This window comes from Leptidea sinapis, chromosome 45 (genome assembly GCF_905404315.1).
Source record: "Leptidea sinapis chromosome 45, ilLepSina1.1, whole genome shotgun sequence".
Taxonomy (NCBI): Eukaryota; Metazoa; Arthropoda; class Insecta; order Lepidoptera; family Pieridae; genus Leptidea; species Leptidea sinapis.
This window is the reverse complement of record NC_066309.1, coordinates 5,465,229-5,488,305: the sequence shown is the minus strand read 5'-3', so window position 1 is coordinate 5,488,305 and position 23,077 is coordinate 5,465,229. Positions and strand designations below refer to the sequence as shown.

General features: G+C 38.2%; 1 protein-coding gene, 1 long non-coding RNA gene and 1 pseudogene across 3 annotated transcripts in view; 1 reads left to right on the top strand and 2 right to left on the bottom strand.

Moving 5' to 3' along the window:
• LOC126977378 (WD repeat-containing protein 75) overlaps positions 1 to 10,616 on the bottom strand; it is a 30,530-nt gene extending 19,914 nt beyond the window's left edge. Inside the window, exons 1-2 of the mRNA XM_050826142.1 lie at positions 10,351 to 10,616; positions 10,070 to 10,277 (exon numbers count right to left, since the gene is read on the bottom strand). Of these exons, the coding sequence (XP_050682099.1) occupies positions 10,070 to 10,277; positions 10,351 to 10,463 (321 nt within the window). The 5' untranslated portion in view covers positions 10,464 to 10,616. The remainder of the gene's footprint in view (positions 1 to 10,069; positions 10,278 to 10,350) is intronic.
• Positions 10,617 to 14,652: 4,036 nt separating this feature from the next.
• On the top strand, positions 14,653 to 18,426 carry LOC126977430 (uncharacterized). Of its 2 annotated transcripts, XR_007732201.1 has the most exons (5): positions 14,653 to 14,818; positions 15,187 to 15,356; positions 15,686 to 15,924; positions 17,494 to 17,625; positions 17,699 to 18,426. It is a non-coding gene; the product is annotated as an uncharacterized LOC126977430 (long non-coding RNA). The 2 variants fall into 2 exon arrangements; XR_007732200.1 differs by lacking the exon at positions 15,686 to 15,924.
• Positions 18,427 to 21,826: 3,400 nt separating this feature from the next.
• LOC126977358 (tigger transposable element-derived protein 4-like) lies at positions 21,827 to 22,771 on the bottom strand (annotated as a pseudogene).
• Between the last annotated feature and the right edge of the window lie 306 nt (positions 22,772 to 23,077).

Genomic DNA, 23,077 nt, shown 5'->3' with positions numbered 1-23,077 from the left:
ATTTAATCTAATATATATATTTTTTTTATGGAATAGGAGGACAAACGAGCGTACGGGTCACCTGTTGTTAAGTGATCACCGCCGCCCACAATCTCTTGCAACACCAGAGGAATCACAGGAGCGTTGCCGGCCTTTAAGGAAGGTGTACGCGCTTTTTTTGAAGGTACCCATGTCGTATCGTCCCTGAAACACCGCACAAGGAAGCTCATTCCACAGCTTTGTAGTACGTGGAAGAAAGCTCCTAGAAAACCGCACTGTGGAGGACCGCCACACATCCAGATGGTGAGGATGATATCCTAACTTGTGGCGTGTCGTGCGAAGGTGGAATTCGGCAATAATATTACACAATTTTAGGTAGCATGACCAGAACCAGACAAGAACCATGCACCATTGTTCTCTATATAATCTACTATACTATACTAAGCATTATTTGTCAAAGAAGCTTTAATATATTATATCTTTAATTTGCGCTCATTGATTCCTAGTGTACTGCTTAGTATTTTATAATTAAAATTGAATATCAAGACCTATGCCCTTAACTTATAAAACAGCATGTATACAATTTATTCTTTCTTCTTGAATGAATAAATTCAAAACACAATTTTTCTTAAATTTGCTGATATTTCTAAGTATTCACATCAGTGTGATCTTTTTAACCACAAAAGCAGCAGAAATCAGTCTATTTGCTAAAGTTGAAATCGAATACAATTGGTTTTTATTTTTGAACCAATTTAATACTTTTAACATAGTATCATTAAACATTTCCCTATCCACCATATTGCCTTTCAGTTTTATTTTGAATAAAAGTGATGTAGGTATTCACGGACTACTTTCCGCAACTCAATGTCTGCTATGCGCCTATTTTGCGTCTAAAAGTGACGTATTAACAGCAGATAAAACTGTATCTGCAAGTTTCTCTACCATCAAAGGAAGATTGTTAATATATACTAAAAAGAGACATGGACCAAGTATTGAACCCTGTGGCACACCTATCTCTACATCCAAGCCTTTTGTATGTTTGTATTGTATACCGCAAATGTCTACAATCTGTTTATGACTCTTTAAGTAAGAAGTCATTAATTTTATAGAATTGTAGGAAAGACTCTAAAACTAAAGTTTAAGTAGAAGGGTCAAAGATCCACACAATCTTCTTCAAACAGCTTTCGAAATGTCACAGTCAATAGCTTATCAATATTTATAATGACTAAAAGTGTGATAAATAATTAGATAATGACTATTCACTTGGACCATAACAAAAGTACTAAACGGAAAAATTATCAATTTAACAGTAATTTTTGATTAATTGATGAAGACTATAGTTATAACAACCCCAGGGTTTAATTAACATTTATGGTACTGACAAATATGATAATAAGATAGCACAAGTACTTATATTGTTTAACGTTTTCAAAATCCGCAGTGCCTCAGGGCACTCGATTTTTCCAATACACCAAAACCGAGAGTGCCATACAGCACACTATACCCTCACCAAGTTTGGACCCTAATTTAGTTTATAAGATGGTTTATTTTGCATGGTATTATAGCTTGTTTCAATAGCTTTCAGGTACATTCACTCAAATCATCCTATTCTATTCTATTCTTCCTACTGTGGCTTCTGTGGAAGATATACCACAGATTTGTCAGAATCACGTTAGATTAGACTACCAAGCTTTGAGTATGTATCTTCTAAGTTTAACGGTAATAATCGGTGTTCAGATTACATAAAGTTTAATTTTCTAATAATATCTGAAACAAATAATATACATGCTTGTAAGACTATAAATGACATACACAAATAGAAATACTTAAATAATTAATTAATATAAGTACTAAATAATATTTACAACTTAATCTTATTTATTTTAGTATATTTACACAAAATATTTACAAAAGGAGTGTAAACTAGGGAGAGGAGACATTTAACAGAGGTTGGACGGGGGACTTCAGCGGGTATATAATTGTGCAGAGAAGATTGCATTAAGGGACAACTAAAGAATAAATGATCCATGTTTCCCTCATCAAAGCCACAATCACATAGAGAATGATCCCTAATTCTAAGTTTAGCTAGAAAGACTGGAGTGCAGGTGTGGTTTAAACGTTAGCGGCATATAGTTGAGATTATTGTTTTATTATGAATCCTACATTTTGAGAACCAAGGTTTTTGAGGAATTTCTGGTTGGAGTTCTCCATAAAATTTACCTTTTAAAGTTTTGGAAACTTGCCAAATGTTTGACCAACTCTCATACATCTTGGGTTTCAGGGTAGAGCACAAGTCATGACTGAATATTTCAGAATGCTGAAAGGAACCTGAATGAGTGGTTGATCTAGCACAGGCATCTGCATTTTCATTCCCAGAGATGCCCATGTGACCTGGAATTCCAGGCTAAAACTATGTTAATATTGAGTTCATAGCACTCTTTCAAAGTTTCTCTTATTATCAGGATAATTGGAAACTGGCTTTTTGACCTAAATGGATTTGAGAAAATTGATTGGAGGCTACTTTTAGAGTCTGAAAGGATAATAGAATTGTTCATGTTATGAGACTTAACAAATAGAATAGCTTTGAGTATGGCAATTGATTCCCCTGTAAACAAAGAAGTGGTAGGTGGGCAGCTATAACTCATTATGATTCTTGTTGAGGGAATCCATACTGCAGCACCAACCGGACTCATGTCTGTTTTTGACGCGTCCGTGAAGATTTTGTACCAATTTCGAAAATCTGAGTCCATTATATAAGAAAAAGTTTTGTTTGCTTCTATGGAAAACTTATCAATACCAAAGTCTAAAATTACTGAGGGTTGGAAAGTAAGAGCACTGAAAGGTATTGAAAATAAAGGCAATTTAGAATATTGAAAGAGAGGGTTTGGGAGCTGAGAGAATAAAAGGTCTTCTCTTGTGTTCAGGTGCAATATTCTTATCATTGTATAAAACAACTAATTGCTCTAATTGTTGGAGTAAGGGATGAACTCGTCAGCCAACTAGTTTAAATAAAAATTTATTGGCCAGGAATTGTCTACGTAGTGGAAGGGGAGGATCCACACATTCTACTTGCATTGCATTAATAGGGCTGGATTTCACAGCTCCCAATACTATGCGTAAACATTTAGCCTGAATTCTGTCCAATTTATTTAGACCTGCTTTGTTTGCTGGGATTAAGAAAATAGTGCCATAATCTAAATGAGTGCGAATTATGGCATTGTATAATAATTTCTGAGTGACAGGGTGAGCTCCCCACCAGACACCAGACAATGAGCGAAGAATATTAATATTTTTCAAAATGCTTGACACCAGATAATTTGTGATCCAACCAAATACCCAAAAACTTAACATTATTAACAATTGGTAGATCAACATTATAAATTTTAATTTTTATAGGTGGAAGAATTCTTTTATTTGTAAATAAAGCTACCTTACTTTTAGATGTTGATAGAGACAGTCCATGTTGTGTTAAATATTCAGAAAGATAATCAAGAGCATTATTCAAATGATTAGATGAATCTTGTATAGACTTGTCAGAAGAATACAGGACAATGTCATCTGCATATTGCAATATCTGACAGAAAGGTGTAACAGTACTGTTGAGGTTGTGGGTATACAGATTATGAAGAACGGGACTAAGGACTGAGCCTTGAGGTAAACCTTTCCAAACTGACTTAGGAGGGACGTAAGAGGATGGACCTTTAGTAGTGATGGATCTCTCCACTAACATTTTACATATGAAACGGGATAACTTCACGGGGATACTCAGCTGGTTGAGTTTACTCCTGAGTAGAGGAAGTGAAACATTATCTATGCAGATTCTATGTCAAGAAAAACTCCCACGAGGTGTTCTTTTCTGAGGAGTGCTATTCTAATGTCAGTTGTAAGGATACCCAAGCTATCTAAGGAGCTCTTGCCCTTTCTGAAACCATACTGGGAGTTGGAAAGGAGATTATTGTTTTCAACAAACCACTCAAGCCTTTGTTTAATCATGATTTCAGAAACTTTTGCAAGAGCAGAAGAGAGGGCAATTGGCCTATAGCTGGTAGCTTCAGATGGATTCTGACCAGGTTTAAGTAATGGAATAATTACCTGGTTTTTCCAAGGTAATATTCCTTGGATGTAGATGATGAATTTTTAATGAAAGAGTATGGGATTCCATCTACCCCAGGAGCAGAGTCAACTAGGCCATCCAGAGCAAGAAGAAGTTCAGAGAATGAGAAGGGGGACTCTAAACTGTGAGTTGACGCAAGAGGGATTGGGGGGGATGGAAAATCACACACTTGATCACAAAATGAACCTCTAAATTTTTTAATTTGATGGATGCTTGGTTTTAAATTCTGGCAATAATTAATCCAACTTTGTTTTTTCTTTTTTCTAAATAAATGGGTAGCCTTGGCCGCCACTTTTTTATAATAAATAAAGTTTGACACGGACATGTTTCTATTGTAATTTAATACAGCTAATTTCTTCTTTTTTAAATATGAATATTTAGGCCAATTTGCTTCTATTAATCTATATTTAAGAGATGGGGAAAAATTTTGGGGTGGAATTACTTTGTCAGAGATAGAAATGATTATAGGAAAATGGTCACTACCATGGGAATTATCTAAGTTGTTCCAAGAAAGGAGAGGAGCCAGACACGGAGAACATAAGGTGCGATCAACTGCACTTTTGGGATTTTGAGAAGGTGAAACCCTTCGGGTTGGAGAGCCATCATTGACAATGCAGAGATTGATTTCATCAAATACATCCAACAGGGAAAGGGCGAAATAGTCAGTGTGACTTGAACCCCATGAAGGATGATGAGCATTACAGTCTCCCATAATAATAATAGGAGGGGGAATAGACAATAACAAAAGGAGAATATCTGCAATCATAGTTGATTGCGGATGGGGCACATAGATTGATACTAAGGAGAAGTTCATTACCTTTGCTGCAACAATGTTTATACCAGGATGGGGATTAGGAAGGATAATTGGGGAAAAGGGAAGGGTGCGTCTTATAAATAAGGCGCAACACTTTCTGCTCTATCATCCCTAAGGCACATATAGCCGGGGACCCTGAAGTGAGTTCCAGGGACCAGCCATGTCTCCGAGATGGCGATGGCAGAAGGGAGATATTTATTAATTAGGTGTATAAGGCTGGGTTTTTTAGGACGTAGGCTTCTGGTGTTCCATTGAAGAATGGACACTGGGGCCATGAATTTTACCAATAGATAAGATATGTGATAGTTGATGGGCAACATTGGACGGTAGGCTAAGATTGTTCTTGGTTATCAAAGAGAGTAAGATTGACAGGAGGGCCTCCAAGAGGTTATCATCCTGTGATGATGAAGAAGAAGAAACTTGGTGGTTTAGGGCAGAACCATTTGGGAAGGCTGAAGGTACATCAGCAATGATAGCTTGGTGAGCAGCTCGATCATAAGGTTTACTCAATAAGGGTTTGGTACGTGGAGAAGAAAATATACTGCCCTGTGCTGCCTCGGGGCGTAAAAAGAATAGGGTAGTCCCAGGTCCAAGGGTGTCGTAAGAGGCGACTACGGGCTTTTTGAAAGTGGGAGAGTCACGCTGCTGCCTTATGACGTCAGCACAATCAGGCCAGACTCGTCCGGGTTACTTACCACACTCGCACAGAATACCGGCGTGAAGTAGCGGCCTAGTGCCGCTATGTTTCGCATAGGTTAGTGTCGAGGACCGGAGGCCATTCCCCCCCCCCCCCCCCCCCAACAAAATATGAGAGCGGTCCTAAAAAATAAATTACCCCAGGAGGGTACCGGCTCTTGTAGAGCCGGAGAATCCCTCCCCGAGCATTCGCGCGTATGTCACAGGACAAACAGGGCAGCAACACCACGGCACCCCGCTCCACGCTTAATGTGGACTTTTGTAACATCCGGGGAATTCACTCCAACTTAAACGCCGTCCACCACCACCTTGAGACGGCGCAGCCGGCCTTGTGTTTCTTTACGGAGACGCGGATATCTCGACCTAGCGATACGTCATATTTAACGTACCCCGGGTACAAAATTGAGCATAATTTCATGCCTCATGCCGGGGTATGTGTGTACGTTAGGGAGGATACCTGCTGTCGCCGTCTCGGCAATTTTGAGGGTAGGGGCCTGTCTACTCTCTGGCTCCGCGTAGATTTAGAGGACCGCGTCCGCATCTATGCGTGTGTCTACAGGTCCCATAGTGGTAACGCAGAAACGGATCACCTCATGGGCTGCGTTCAAGCGGCATTTGATGACGTGCTTGCTCAGATCCCCTCCGCTGAAATCGTAGTCTTGGGTGATTTCAACGGGCACAATGCCGAATGGCTTGGATCACGTACCACAGACTACGCAGGGCGATCTGTGCATAATTTTGCATTGGCGTATGGTCTGTCCCAATTGGTTGAGTCGCCGACGCGGCTCCCGGATGTGGATAGCCACATGCCGTCCTTATTAGATCTTTTGCTGACTACACATCCCGATGGTTACCAGGTCTCTGTCAACGCCCCTCTCGGAACGTCCGACCATTGCCTGGTCAGGAGTGTAGTGCCTATCCGACGCCAACGTCGCAGACCACCAGCAACCCGCCGCGTTTGGCACTACAAGTCAGCAGATTGGGATAGGATGCGTTCCTTTTTTGCATCCTACCCTTGGAGCAGGGTTTGTTTCCTTTCAGATGATCCTAGTGCCTGCGCCGTTGCAGTAGCCGATGTGATACTGCAGGGCATGGATATTTTATACCAAGCTCTGTAGTACCGATCGGTGGCAGATCACAGCCCTGGTTCGATGCGTCAGTTAAAGCAGCATCTGACTGCAAACAACAGGCGTATCAAACTTGGGTTGCGGCGCTGGGCTCAAAGGATCCGAACTGCAAAGTTCTGAAGAGGAAATATAACCGTGCCTCCAGATTTTTTAAGCGGCAAATCGCCCGTGCGAAATCGAAGCACGTCGTCAAAATTGGCGAGCAGCTTTCCAGTTGCCCGACCGGAACACGCAAGTTCTGGTCGTTGTCGAAAGCTGCTCTTGGTAACTTCAACCAGCCGTCCATGCCGCCGTTGCACATGAGGAATGACACCCTGGCCCATACGGCAAAAGAGAAAGCCGATCTCCTGTGCACTCTTTTTTCCTCCAACTCGACTCTTGACGACAACGGAAAAACACCGCCGACCATCCCGCGGTGTCAGAGCTCCATGCCTGAAGTACAGTTCCGACAGAAAACTGTTAGGCGAGCTCTGTTTTCGTTGGACGTCAGGAAGTCGAGCGGGCCGGATGGCATTTCTCCAATCGTGCTTAGAACGTGTGCCCCTGAGTTGACGCCGGTGCTAACGCGTTTATTCCGGCACTCTTATTCAAAAGGCGTAGTCCCTGATTCATGAAAGTCAGCCCTTGTCCATCCGATCCCAAAAAAAGGAGACAGTTCGGATCCGGCAAACTACAGGCCTATTGCTATTACCTCCCTACTCTCCAAAATTATGGAGAGCATAATTAACCGCCAGCTCTTGGTATACCTTGAGGGTCACCAGTTGATCAACGACCGGCAGTACGGATGTAAGTAAGTATGTTGGACACCGCCAACATGCATTGTTATGCAGACGACAGCACTGGTGATGCCGTATACACGGGCCATGCAGGTCTCTCTCAGGAAAACGTCGACCAGTGCCGGGTGAAACTTGTGTCTTCTATCGAGTCCTCTCTCGAGAAGGTCGCGGAATGGGGTAAGTTGAACCTTGTCCAATTTAACCCCCAGAAGACTCAAGTTTGCGCGTTTACCACTAAAAAAACCCCACTTCCCTTAAAGCCTCACCTAGTATCGGAATACTGGGTCTCGAAATCTCGAGCAATTGCCAATTCCGTGGCCATCTGGAGGGCAAAGCCAAACTGGCTTCAAAGAAACTGGGCGTCATAAATAGAGCACGGCAATACTTCAAGCCGGCCCACATTCTAGCGCTCTACAAAGCGCAGGTCCGGCCACACATGGAGTATTGCTGTCATCTCTGGTCTGGCGCACCCCAGTATCAGCTCGATCCATTTGACCGCGTGCAACGCAGAGCAGCCCGAATTGTCGGGGACCCAGTACTCTGTGAACGGCTGGATCACTTGGCGTTGCGTAGAGACGTCGCTTCATTGTGTGTCTTCTACCGCATTTATCACGGGGAGTGTTTCGAAGAGCTGTTCAACCTGATTCCTGCCGCCGAATTTCACCTTCGCACGACACGCCACAAGTTACGATATCATCCCCACCATCTGGATGTGTGGCGGTCCTCCACAGTGCGGTTTTCAAGGAGCTTTCTTCCTCGTACCACGAAGCTGTGGAATGAGCTTCCTTGTGCGGTGTTTCCGGGACGATACGACATGGGTACCTTCAAGAAAAGCGCGTACACCTTCCTTAAAGGCCGGCAACGCTCTTGTGATTCCTCTGGTGTTGCAGGAGAGTGTGGGCGGCGGTGATCACTTAACACCAGGTGACCCGTACGCTCGTTTGTCCTCCTATTCCATAAAAATAAAAAAATAAATAAAAAAATACTGTGGGAGAAGGAGTGGGTGTCTGGCTCATGTGTGCTGAGGAGTAGTTATGGGATACAGAGGGGTTACAGAGAATTTCTGAGTATGGCCTCATCACCTTTGGGCAATGATTTGAGGCCTCCTCATAGGAAATGTTCTCTTGGGACATAATAATTTTAATTGTTTTTTGTCTGCCCAGTTCAGGGCATTCCTTGTTTGTGGCAAAGTGTAGTCCTGAACAGTTCATACAGATAGCATCCATTTCAGTTGTATCACATAAGCTACCAGCATGAGCTTGAGTACATTTGTAAAATCTTGGGTTAGATCTGCATACAGTTTTGATGTGACCAAATCGGCAGCAGTTAAGGCATTGGATTGTAGGGAAAAGGTAGGTTTCAACAGGGAGGGAATTATGGAAGAGGAATATTTTCTCAGGAAGCACTTGACCATGGAAAGTTATTACAATTGTTTGAGTAACCAAGTAACTTTACCTTCCTCAATGACCTTTCTGTTGAATCTGCGAGCCTTTAAAATCTTACCACAACCAGTGGGAAGACTGACAGACTCCACAAACTCGTTCATAGATAAGTCCACAGGAACCCGGCGGACTATACCCATCTTGGTTATGTTGAAGTTTGGGATTGTTGCTGTATATTTATTGGCAGATAATACAGGGTTATCTAAAAATTTGTTTGCATCACCAGACGATTTGAATGTAACAGCTATTATATTCCTACCAATTTTTTTTTATGCCGTCAGGGCAAATATTTGGAATTTTATGCCTATGCAGTAGTTGACCGAATTTGATGGGCTTTATAGTTTGGCCTGAGGAAGGGTCTTCCTCGATACGAGAAACATGGATAATAGATGGTCCTTTATCAAAATCCGTATATTGTTTAAAACCAATAACTAAACTTGGGTCACAATATACATTCTGAATGGAGGCCGAAGCCAGATCCGTATCAGTTATAGTTTTTTTGCAGCGTTTTCTTCTGAGCTGCTTGTATGTATACACCGTTTTGACCCGGCGAGTGAGGGTCCGGAGGTTCCGGGGGAGAAATCTCCATTATTAAACGGTTAGTATAATGTAAAAGGGATGACTATGTTAAGTGTTAATGACTAAGTACTTAATCTTACACCACATGATCAGAGTTTCCCAGAACAGAAAAATTAAAACTAACATGTTGTGTGGCCATTTTCATTTTCAAGTAATGAGCATGTAATATCAAGATGTTACATCAAATAAACACTAAGTTGCTCATAAGCAGGCTGTTAAGACACACTGAAAGCACTCACTCCTCTTTGCACTTCAGGTATCATCCTCAAGAATCAATCCAGTGTTAATTTTTGCCATTGTCAAATAAATCATACTCATTATTAGTAATCATTTCATTATTTGGTCGTTCTGGAAGAAAGTTTATTGGAATCCGCATTGTGGAGGCTTACTGAACATACTGGTGGTGACACTGCTATTTAAGTTTGCAGAATGTGCTGTGTGTGTGTAGTTGGAATTGGATTTCGTGGATCAGCTAAATCGGCTCTATGGAAAATACTCCATGCGCTCGAGGACAGGAAAGGAGTTAAAGTTATTATACTTACAGTTTCTCTGAGAACCACTCCATTTTCCCAAGTCCAAGCAGTGACATATCCACTATCAGAACAACCGTAAAGATTGTAGTCTTCATCTTCCAGGAAGACGATACCAATTATGTTATTTACTGGAGTTTCAGTTTCTAGACTTCGGCACCAATCAGTTGTTTGTAGATTATAAACACGAACTATATTTTCTACTATTATCAGAACGGATCTGAAAAAGAAAGGATTAGTACATTAAAGTTGATTCTCTATTCCTGAGATTAATCGTAATAATTATTACCTACTTGCCATCGGGTGAAAAAATTGGCCGACGTTCTATAATACTTCTGCCAGCTTTTCTATTGAGAACATACTTCTTAGACGTACTTTTGACATCGTTATTTATTTTTATAACCATTTTCCTTCAGGCTAAAGGAATTAGAAATAAGCCTGAGTCTGTACTACTTTTCAGTTTACTAATTACTATTTGCAAATAATAAAATTACTAAATAACATTGCATTTGTATTTTGTTAGCATAATATGTCATATTCATAACCACGTGAAATATAACCTCAAAATTCAAATCAAGGACCTTCATCAAAGAGGATCCGTCATATCATATTTTTTTTAGCATTGGCAATGAAGGTATCAGCCAAAACCTCAAAATATTTTCAAATACATGCTAATTTCACAAAAGTTTACACATACATATTTTAAAAATAAAGCAATCCAGTAAAACAACACAAGGCTGAACCATAAAATCCATAAAAAAAATAACAACTTTAATACAAAATTAAAATTAATTTTACATTCAGGTACAATCTTCTTCATTGTGGCAACAGTGGTCATTGAGGAATTCAATTCCTTTGTAGTGGAGACTGGAATATCGGTAGTGGAGTTTTTATTGTATTTGTGCTATTTTGGATTTTCGAACTTGGAAATTTAGATTTAGCTAAGAGAACAGTTTTCAAACTGTTTGAGTACTGCTTAACATATTCCTTAAATTTATCGCTACTATTGAATTGTTTTTCTCTATACATATTGTTACAAAACTACTCGTAAAGCCACCAGCAGGTTAAATGGGGCCTTATAACGAGTTCATTCACAATATTTAAGAACGGTAGTAACGCTGTATAACATACCCCAAAAAAATAAAAGAATATTATTGTTTTCACCGATGTGCAAACACTAGTTCAGTAAACAATTTGTTATGTTTTTAAAGTGATAACCCTCACTTCTAGGATTAATACACAAATAAAATTAAGAACAAAATTTTATGAACGATGCGGGACTCAAAACTACGACCTCCGGCGTTCCGTGCCGGTATTGAGGTTGAGCAGGTTATCAACTGTAAAGTAGATCCTATAGATGAAGCCACAACCTGAGAGTTGAACAAAGCATACAAGATTTTATAACGATACGACACTCAAACGGTTGGCTCAGTTGGTTAGAGCACCGGCACGGAACGCCGGAGGTCGTGGGTTCGTCATTATTTAATCCCATTGTTCTTGGGTCCATGTTCTGTGTTCTCTACACAATTCATTTCGATGAGTGCGATTCCCGTGACGTATCGGGCACCTAACTGGACATCGAGCTCGTAGGCTGTACTCATGCAGTCGATTTCGGACAGTTTGGGGACTTTCATCAACACCACATGAATTTTGTAGCCACAAACTTATCTCCCGAGCGGCTAACTTGCAGTCAGTTGTATGTACCGGTCTTGCCGAGTGGTTGTACTCCATTTACGGCCTGAATGCAGCGGGTTCCCTAGCACTATTGTAGCGCTTCCAAAGATGACAAATAACACTCGTATGAATGTCAAAATGCCGAGATACCTGAGATTTTAGTACTTCCTGCTTGCAACATGCCAACAGCTCTTTGCATTTCATTTGCCGTCAAATGACGTCGCTCCATTACGTAAAGATTCAGTTTTATCCCTAACTTTATTTAAATGGTTGGTAAAATTATAAAATCAAGAATAAACGTAGCAATAAAAACGCACTTAAATTTATTTTAAGAAAAACAAAACATAATCGATATTTTTTTTATAACCAGCCAGTGTGTCATCAATTACAAAAAAGTTTACATACCTATGCACTTTGAGTGAATAAAGACTTAGAAATTAATTAACATAAATGGTGAATTTGTAATATCATGCATGTTGCTTAGACTTTTTTGATGTGTGTATTTACAGACTGTATGAGTGTGCTACCAGCTTTAGCTAGGTTTTCATTCAAGTCTGCCCAGATTAACCATGTTATTTTAAAAATTCGAAACCTGCTAGGGACAGTTAATGAAAAAGGCTATAAAGTGGTGTTTTCCTGGGTACACGCTCACTCTGGCATTTTTGGAAACGAACGATCTGACCAGCTTGCCAACGAAGCTATTTCATGCAGAGATATGGCAGATTTTTATAACAATGATTTGTGTGCATAACCTTGTGTATTTAAACTTCGTTTATGTATATAAACCTTGTGTATATAAACTTCTTTCCTGATTTATCCTATTAAATGATATTAAACTGTAAATAAGTAGTATAAGTATTCCATTATATATTATTTTCTATCCTTTCCTGATCCTATCAAAAATTTACTGTAATAAGTTACTTTTTTTTTCTAAGTAAATCAAGAAGAAGAAGAAGAAGGCCAAACCAAAGAGAATTTAAACACTACCTATTTTTACTTTACGACAGTACATTTTATACAGTTCAAGTGGCAATATTAGTTTTTTTTTAATTGTAATACCAAAATAATGTGCTAAAAATATTTTCAGCCGTCTCCACGACTTCTATGTTCATCAGTATTTAATAAAGATTAAGTAATAAAATATGATAATTTAGAGACTGAGCTTTGGAGGATGAATAAAACAACTGCTTGAGTAGTATGAGGATTATATTATTTTAATTCAGATACACGATATATATACAAAATCCTTAAAACTAGTTAACCAATTACAGTTGTTATTATAAAATTAAGAAATGTCACACCAATACCGAAGCTTACGTTTGTGACCAATAGTTAAATGTTTCATTCAAAATTTCAAATTTGAATTGAGAAATATACAACGTGTTCTATCTTGCTCTAAAACTATTGCTATCGCAAGCAAGCCGGCCAGCCGTCGCTTGTGTAAACTCGCGTCGATGGTAGATCGACGCGTCTCAATGATCACTCACTGGTGTGCCTCATTGATTAAAGTGGAATGTATAGAAACTATGTACTTTTTGTTCCCTACGGGCGGCCTCACTGTGAGGTTGTGTAACGTGGGGCATATGACTGATCACGTGAGTATAACTGACGTGACGATGCTTGTGCTTCGATGAGGTGATCTGCGTGATTCTATGACTTGATGTACAGCATTATTAAACGGTTCTTATCGGATAATAATAATATTACGGTATATAAAATAAAATGTTCTTTCAAGAACGAATCTCTCTGCATACGCTATTACAGCTAATATGCACGATTTATAGTTCTGTGATCTATAATTCTACGAAGGTATAACGTTATAGGTTAGATATTAGACATTCATAGTAATTGATGTTATTTGCTGTAGGTACAGCTACAATAAGTTTAATGACTTTTTGTTTCTAATAACATTAATTGTCTAAAATATACGTGTGCGATCTGCTAATCGTTTCATAAACTGCAATACAGTAAATATTGAAAAGAGACAAATATTATTTTGGCGTTTCATTTAAGCATTAGGTATATGGAACCAGTAAGTAACCACCGTATAACAGTGGACGGGCGCTTATTGGGGGTAGAACAGTCCACCGTAAAACGGCGGCTGGCGCTCGAGAAGAGACAGTTTTAAATTATGCACATAGGGACAAATTTGAAGGATTTCTAGATTCTTGTGTTCATGATCTTGGAAGCTTAAAATTATCAGGCAGGCCCATTGCGAAAAGAATCTCAGACATCATTAAACTTTTTAAACATAGATTACATTATAATATCTGTAAATTATGTGTAAATGCTTGGATATGTTTATATAATATATTGACACACTTTGACACACTTTTTACACAAATTATCTTGCCCCAAGTTAAGTATATATAGCCTGTGCTATGGGTTACAAGACAATGATATATTAATTAATATAATATACTTACTTAAACATACATAAATTCATATAAACATACATAAATACATTTAAACATCCATGACTCGGAAACAAACATCCATATTCATCATATAAATGCTTGCAGCTACCAGGATTCGAACCCGGGACCTCTAGCTTAGTAGGTAGGATCGCTAACCACTCGGCTATACAGGTCGTCATATATGTAAGGAATGTATTAAATTGCTTCTTTTTTCATGGAAAAGGGGGACAAACGAGCGTACGGATCGACTTTCATTCCGTACCATTAAATAAATAAAAAAAATACTCTAGAATTCCTTGCTAAAATACGTAGTATCTCTTAGTATTCTGTGCTATAGTTTACTGGTAATTTAGCAAGGCAACTGACCTAGTACAAGTACGGTGGACTGCTTCTACACAAAATAACAGCTCTTTATTGTGCTGATTCAAAGCGCCCCCGTCGAGCGTCCTGGGTACTAAGAATGTCATGTGCCACATGTGGTGTAAATACTAAATGGCCGCCGTGTTGTTTTGTTTGGACGCGTCTTTGACTACTTTTGTGAAAATTTGTGTAAATCGTGAAAAACACTTTACTTTGTGCATTTTCCGGTTAATTTTGTGATATTTATCATGCGTGCATGCGTTTGTTGTAAAATACGCTACCAAAAAGGAAACGGAATAACTTTCCATAAGTAAGTAAATTTCACTACAATAATAAATATTATTGTAAATATTACTGTCTGTACACTATGTCTATTTCATGTTGTAACGTTTTTATTACTAGATATTTCTCTTTGAATTCCTTGGGTATTCTTAATACATAATTTGCGATATTATTGTAAATGTTTATGGTAATAGGGTTGTGAAAGTTGCTTATCGACAAAATTATGTCGATAAATGTACACATTGTGTATATAGTATATACACACATATATATATACCTTCCGTTAATCCTTTCCGCTTTATATTATATATATACCATATATTGGTATAGTAGAATAGAATTACTCTTTCTACTTGTGATGTAATTTGTTATTATAATTTTTTTTTAATGTTTTAGGTTTCCCACTGGTTCAGATCAGCAGTTATGGCTACAAAATATGAAAATGGAAAATTATCATCTTAAACCTAATGATCATCTGTGTAGTAAGCATTTTACAGAAGACTGTTTTGTGAGACATGCTAGTCGTACCTCTTTACAACAAGGAAGTTTACCTACAATTTTAATTGGTGACTATGATTAACATATTTTTCTCTTTTTAACCTGTTTATTGCTGTTTTGAACTTTCTTTTTCATCATAATTCGTAAAACGCAAAATCATAACATATACTTACCATAACTCTCTAATATTTCACCATGAATATTCATTTTAAACCGACTTTAAAAAAGGTGGTTTCTCTTAATTCAACCGTATATATGATATAAGCACAGCAGTCAGTGTTTGGTAGCCCCACTTGATTGTGTACAGATTTTATTTTACTCTTTTTGAAGGTGGTCTTAATTTTTTTTATAAAATTTTCATATTTGTTATTCCTTCATAAAACTTTTGCTGTTACAGACCCAACAAATTGCAATACATCTATATTTGGGAATATGGACACCTCTACACCAAGTGTATTGGTTATATCTGGAGACAAACAAATATTTAGTATAGTTGGGCCATTACAAACATGCGAATGAAGTCATTAATCATTTTTATCAGATCTCTCTCTCACACTTATTGGCATAACGGAACTCTCCCTCTCACTGATAGTGTTGTGTGCAACAAAAAAGGGATTTGTTGATAGTCATTAGCAGGTAATTAAGGAAAGTTAACGAAATAAAGCAAAATATTTCTTAGGGTGTATTTTTAAAATCTGCTTTTAAAACATACAATATATTATATGTTATAAAACTTAAATTAATATAGTTATATTTACATATAACAAATGTTAAACAGAATTAAAGATTAGCTTAAAATATTAATATATAATCTATGTCATTGTCTGAGCAGCAATGGCTGTCATCTTCATGTAAATTTATTATCAGAGGCTGTATTCTCTGATCTCTTAAAACGGCCTTGACTAAATCGCGATCCTGTAATTCCTCTGCATGCCTCACACATTTTACCCAGTCCTCTTTGAATACATTCCCGATAGCTTCATGTATAAGGATATATGTCTTGCGCACCATCCTGAAACCCAAGATGCATGAGAGTTGGTCCTCCATATGGCAAGTTTCCCAAAACTTTAAAGGAAAATTGTATGGAGATTTGCAACCTGTAATTCCTCAGAAACCTTGGTTCTCCAAATTTAAAATTCCCAACAAGTCAGTGATATCAACATCATCAATCATGCTTGTACTCCAGTACTTTTAGTTCAACTAAGAATTAGGAACAATTCCCTTTGTGAATGTGGTCTAGATGAGGGAAATGTGGATCATTTATTCTTCAATTGCCCTTTAATGCAATGTTCTTTGTACAATTTTATACCTCCTGAACTTCCCCGCCCAACTTCCTTTAAATGTCTCCTCTCCTTAGTTTTCACTCCTTTTGTATATATTTTGTGTTAATATATTAAAATAAATAAGATTAAGTTGTAAATATCACTAAGTACTTATCTATATATATAAAAGAGAATGTATGTTTGTATGTTCCCTAATAACTCCTAAACTATTCAACCGATCTCAATGAAATATTTTGTAATAGATTTGTAGAAGCTCAATAAAGGTTTACATATTATATAATTTATATGGCAAAACAATGTTTGCCAGGTCAGCTAGTATTAAATAATTTAAGTAATTATATTTGTGTATATCTTTTATAGTCCTAACAGCATGTATATTTGTTTCAGGTATAAGAAAATAAAACATGTTTCAATCTTTAGCACCGATCACTACCATTAAAATTAGCAAACAAATACTCTTAGCTTGGTGATCTTCTTTAACGTGACATTGGCAAACTTGTGGTATACCTTCCACAGGAGCTATAGTAGGAAGAATAGAATAGAACCTACATTTGAACTTATTGCATTAGTCATCAGCTACCAGCGTCCGAGGGGCATCCCTTTTTTTTTATGGAATAGGAGGACAAACGAGCGTACGGGTCACCTGGTGTTAAGTGATCACCGCCGCCCATATTCTCTTGCAACACCAGAGGAATCACAAGAGCGTTGCCGGCCTTTAATATCCCTTTATAGACAACGAGTTGTGCGGCATTCTCACATCCCTTTGACATAATGTTTTATGACTCAGTTCGCACATTTGTAATGGTCCAATTATAATATTGATGTCCATCATGATGACACTAAAATTGGTGCTAATTATCAAATTTAAAATTTTACATGGTTGAGTGATTCAATATGTATTCTAGATATAATTTTTTTTTAGAAGCAACTATGAACACATCGTCTATTCTTGAAGATGTGATTACTGCGACACCGTGTGTATATGAGAAAGTAGGACTGAAAATAAGAAAATTAAGCAGCATTGATGACCATCAAGATGTTGCTGCAATTGGAGGTAAATATTAAACCTGTAAAAATTTTTTGTTGGGATAAGATTCCTGGTTAAAATATTATTTCACTATTTACAGAGGCAACCACTATCAAACTTGAAAGGCTTGACACCATTCCTGTTGTACATGTTAAAGTTGAGCATGATGACCAGTATGAAAATATACAATGCAGACCTATCTCCGAAGTTTGTTCAAATATAAGACATGATCACCACTATGAAAATACTACCAAGTGTTCAAAAAAATCGATGCAGCGAGTCAAAAGATCTCTCAGTCTATCACGTGCGCGTGTGAAAGTTTTAACACAACATGTTAAAAGGTTGAAGATCCGTGTGTCTTCTTTAAAAACTATAATATCAAATCTAAAAAAAAACAAAATGGTTGGTGATGACACTATGAACATGTTAGATCAATATCACGATTTTCGATTACAATTAAATCAGCAGATGTTAAACTATTAGTAGATACAAGGCGTTGAGTACGACAGTCGGGAAGATAGCTACCACGCGTGAGTCGAGTTCGGAAATTCAGTGATCATTTTTTATGGGCGTAGCCTATTGTAACAATTTACATAGTCATCCCTTTTACATTATACTTACCGTTTAATGATGGAGATTTCTCCCCCGGAACCTGCGGATATTCCCACACTCGCCGGGTCAAAACGGCGTATACATACAAGCAGCTCAGAAGAAAACGCTGCAAAAAAAACTATAACTGATACGGATCTGGCTTCTGCCTCCATTCAGAATGTATATTGTGACCCAAGTTTAGTTATTGGTTGTAAACAATATACGGATTTTGATAAAGGACCATTTATTATCCATGTTTCTCGTATCGAGGAAGACCCTACCTCAGGCCAAACTATAAAGCCCATCAAATTCGGTCAACTACTGCATAGGCATAAAATTCCAAATATTTGCCCTGACGGCATCAAAAAAATCGGTAGGAATAAAATAGCTGTTACATTCAAATCGTCTGGTGATGCAAACAAATTTTCAGATAACCCTGTATTATCTGCCAACAAATATACAGCAACAATCCCAAACTTTAACATAACCAAGATGGGTATAGTCCGCCGTGTTCCTGTAGACTTATCTATGAACGAGTTTGTGGAGTCTGTCAGTCTTCCCACTGGTTGTGGTAAGATTTTAAAGGCTTGCAGAATCAACAGAAAGGTTATTGAGGAAGGTAAAGTTACTTGGTTACCTACTCAAACAATTGTAATAACTTTCCATGGTCAAGTGCTTCCTGAGAAAATATTCCTCTTCCATAATTCCCTCCCTGTTGAACCTACCTTTTCCCTACAATCCAATGCCTTAACTGCTGCCGATTTGGTCACATCAAAACTGTATGCAGATCTAACCCAAGATGTTACAAATGTACTCAAGCTCATGCTGGTTGCTCATGTAACACGACTGAAAAGGATGCTATTTGTATTAACTGTTCAGGACAACAGTTTGCCACAAACAAGGAATGCCCTGAACAGATAAAAAGCAATTAAAATCTTTATGTCCCAAGAGAACATTTCCTACGAGGAGGCCTCTAATTTTTGCCCAAAGGTGATGAGGCCATACTCAGAAATTCTCCGTAACCCTTCTGTATCCCATAACTACTCCTCAGCTCACATGAGCCAGATACCCACTCCTCCCACAGTCAGCTATTAGAAAACTGTATTTTCTTCTCCAAGTTCCAAACCTTATGATCGAGCTGCTCACCAAGCTATCATTGCTGATGTACCTTCAGCCTTCCCAAATGGCTCTGCCCTAAACCACCTAGTTTCTTCTTCTTCATCATCACAGGATGATAACCTCTTGGAGGCCCTCCTGTCAATCTTACTCTCTTTGATAACCAAGAACAATCTTAGCCTACCGTCCAATGTTGCCCATCAACTAACACAAATCTTATCTATTAGTAAAATTCATGGCCCCAGTGTCCATTCTTCAATGGAACACCAGAAGCCTACGTCCTAAAAAGCCCAGCCTTATACACCTAATTAATAAATATCTTCCTTCTGCCATTGCCATCTCTGAGATATGGCTGGTCTCTGGAACTCACTTCAGGGTCCCCGGCTATATGTGCCTTAGGGATGATAGAGCAGAAAGTGTTGGTGCGGGTTGCGCCTTATTAATAAGACGCACCCTTCTCTTTCCCCCAATTATCCTTCCTAATCCCCATCCTCTTATAAACATTGTTGCAGCAAAGGTAATGAACTTCTCCTTAGTCTCAATCTATGTGCCTCATCCCCAATCAACTATGATTGCAGATATTCTCCTTTTGTTATCTTCTATTCCCCCTCCTATTATTATTATGGGAGACTTTAATGTTCATCTTCCTTCATGGGGTTCAAGTCACACTGACTATTTTGCCCTTTCTCTGTTGGATGTATTTGATGAAATCAATCTCTGCATTATCAATGATGGCTCTCCAACCCGAAGGGTTTCACCTTCTCAGAATCCCAAATGTGCAGTTGATCTCACCTTATATTCTCCGTGTCTGTTCCTCTCCTTTCTTGGAACATTTTACATAATTCCCATGGTAGTGACCATTTTCCTATAATCATTTCTATCCCTGACAAAGTAATTCCACCCCAAAATTTATCCCCATCTCTTAAATATAGATTAAAAGAAGCAAATTGGCCTAAATATTCTTGTCTTGATAAAAAAATTGCTGAGTTTCCAGTTACTAACCATTTTAATGAAGTAGATAATTATAATAAACTAGCTAATGCCATGATTACATGTGCTGACAACAACTTCCCTTTAAAAAAAATCTGTTTTAAATAAGAAATCAACTCCTTGGTGGGACTCTGAGTGCACTGCTGCTGCTAAAGAAAGGAAATTAGCTGAATTAAATTACAATAGAAACATGTACGTGTCAAACTTTATTTATTATAAAAAAGTGGCGGCCAAGGCTACCCATTTATTTAGAAAAAAGAAAACACAAGGTTGGATTAATTTTTGCCAGAATTTAAAACCAAGCACTCCATCCTCAACTGTCTGGAAACAAATTAAAAAATTTAGAGGCTCATTTTGTGATCAAGTGTGTGATTTTAATGTGGATCTTTCTGTATGGCTTGATTCCTTTTCAGATAGGATGTCCCCCCTTCAGTCCCAAATATGGACTATTTTCCATCCCCCCCAATCCCTCTTGCCTCAACTCACAGTTTAGAGTCCCCCTTCTCATTCTCTGAACTTCTTCTTGCTCTGGATGGCCTAGTGGGCTCTGCCCCTGGGGCAGATGGAATCCCTATTCTTTCATTAAAAATTCATCAACTTCATCCAAGGAATATTATCTTGGCATAATCAATAACCTTTTTGATCTCGGCTTCATCCCTCCACCTTGGAAAAATCAGGTAATCATTCCATTACTTAAACCTGATCAGAGTCCATCTGAAGCCACCAGCTATAGGCCAATTGCCCTCCCTTCTGCTCTTGCAAAAGTTTCTGAAATCATGATTAAACACATACTTGAGTGGTTTGTTGAAAACAATAATCTCCTTTCCAACTCCCAGTATGGTTTCAGAAAGGGCAAGAGTTCTCTAGATAGCCTAGGTAACCTTACAACTGACATCAGAATAGCACTTCTCAGAAAAGAACACCTTTTGGGAGTTTTCCTTGACATATAATCTGCATATGATAACGTTTCACTTCCTCTACTCAGGAGTAAACACAACCAGCTGAGTATCCCCGTGAAGTTATCTCGTTTCACATGTAACATGTTAATGGAGAGAACCATCACAATTAAAGGTCCATTCTCTTACCTCCCTCCTAAGTCAGTTTGGAAAGGTTTACCTCAAGGCTCAGTCCTTAGGCCCCTTCTATATAATTTGTATACCCACAACCTCAATAGTACCATAACACCATTCTGTCAGATATTGCAATATGCAGATGACATTGTCCTGTATTCTTCTGTCAAGTCTATACAAGATTCATCTAATCATTTAAATAATGCCCTTGATTATCTTGCTGAATATTTAATGCAACATGGACTATCTCTATCAACATCTAAAAGCAAAGTACAGTCAAAATCTGTTATAACGACATCGAAGGGACTACTCATATTGAGTCGTAAAAACCGATACTTGTAACAACCGGTGACAGGTATTAATAGGAAAGATAATATGTATATTCATGTAGGAAATTAAGCTGCATTTTGTTTACTTCAATACATTTCTCCATCATTTTTGTATGCATAAAATCTGTAATTTTAGTTTGTTTGAAACACTTCTGTCGTGAGTGAAACATTTTGTAATTCACGTTGGATTTTAATCAGCGTATCGTCACAATTTCCCTGCATGTGGAACTCTTCATTAAAAAGAACAATTTTTCGTAATACACTAACAGCATTGAGACCGTCAATCAAAGTTGGCACTGTAAATTGTTCTTCCGAGTCTTCCTGTTCATTTTCCTCTTGAACTTCACGTACAATATCATCCTCCGTAGCTGGTGCACAAATGCAATAGACTGATCTACATCAATGAACTCGTCTGTTTCAGTAGTAGATAAAGCAGGTCGTAAATTTTGGGCTAATTGAGCCAAAGAAATATTGTCCTCTTCATCGTCGTCAATCACATCATCTGAGGTTCTTGTTATAAGACTTGTAAGATCTTTAAAACCTGCATGCCCAAAGCAGTTAGCTATAGTTTTTTGTGAAACTTTTTCCCATGCTTCGGATATCATCAAGATGGCATCAAGAACCGTAAAGCTGTTCTGATTATTACTGTCAATGGTTTGTATTAACTTTAACACTTGCAGTCTTCTATAATGAGATTTTAAACATCTTATTACACCTTGGTCCATAGGTTGCAGTACAGATGTAACATTTGGTGGTAAGAACACGAGTTTAATACACTTCAGATTAGTAACAGCCGGATGAGCAGGACAATTATCAACTAAAAGAAGAACTTTCTTATTGTTTGCTTTTAATTCAGCTTCCCAGTTTCGTAACCATTTTTCAAAAATTTCCGATGTCATCCATGACTTCACATTGTTTTCATACGTTACCGGCAGTGAGCGTATGTTTTTAAAGCATCTTGGTTTCTTAGATTTCCCAATAACTAAAAGCTTCCTTTTACAGGATCCTGTCATATTTGCTGCAACTATGATCGTTAGTCTCGTCTTGGACATTTTTCCTCCCGAACAATTCTCTCATTTGAATTTTAAATTTGAATTTTGAATTTCTTTCCTGTCTGGTGTCATATTGTAAAAAAAGTCCGGTTTCGTCTGCGTTATAAATGTCTTCTGGACTGTAGCCTTCGCATAATGTAGGCCACTTTTGCGTAATCCATTCGTCTACTGCATCTTTATCCACACTGGCAGCTTCACCACTCATTTTCCCGCCGACTATGCCATGTCGAGCCCGGAAACGTTGAATCCAACTAGACGAGCAAACAAAATCTTTACCAAAACGTTGAGCAAAATCGTTTGCTTTTTGTTGAAGAATTGGTCCATTTATTGG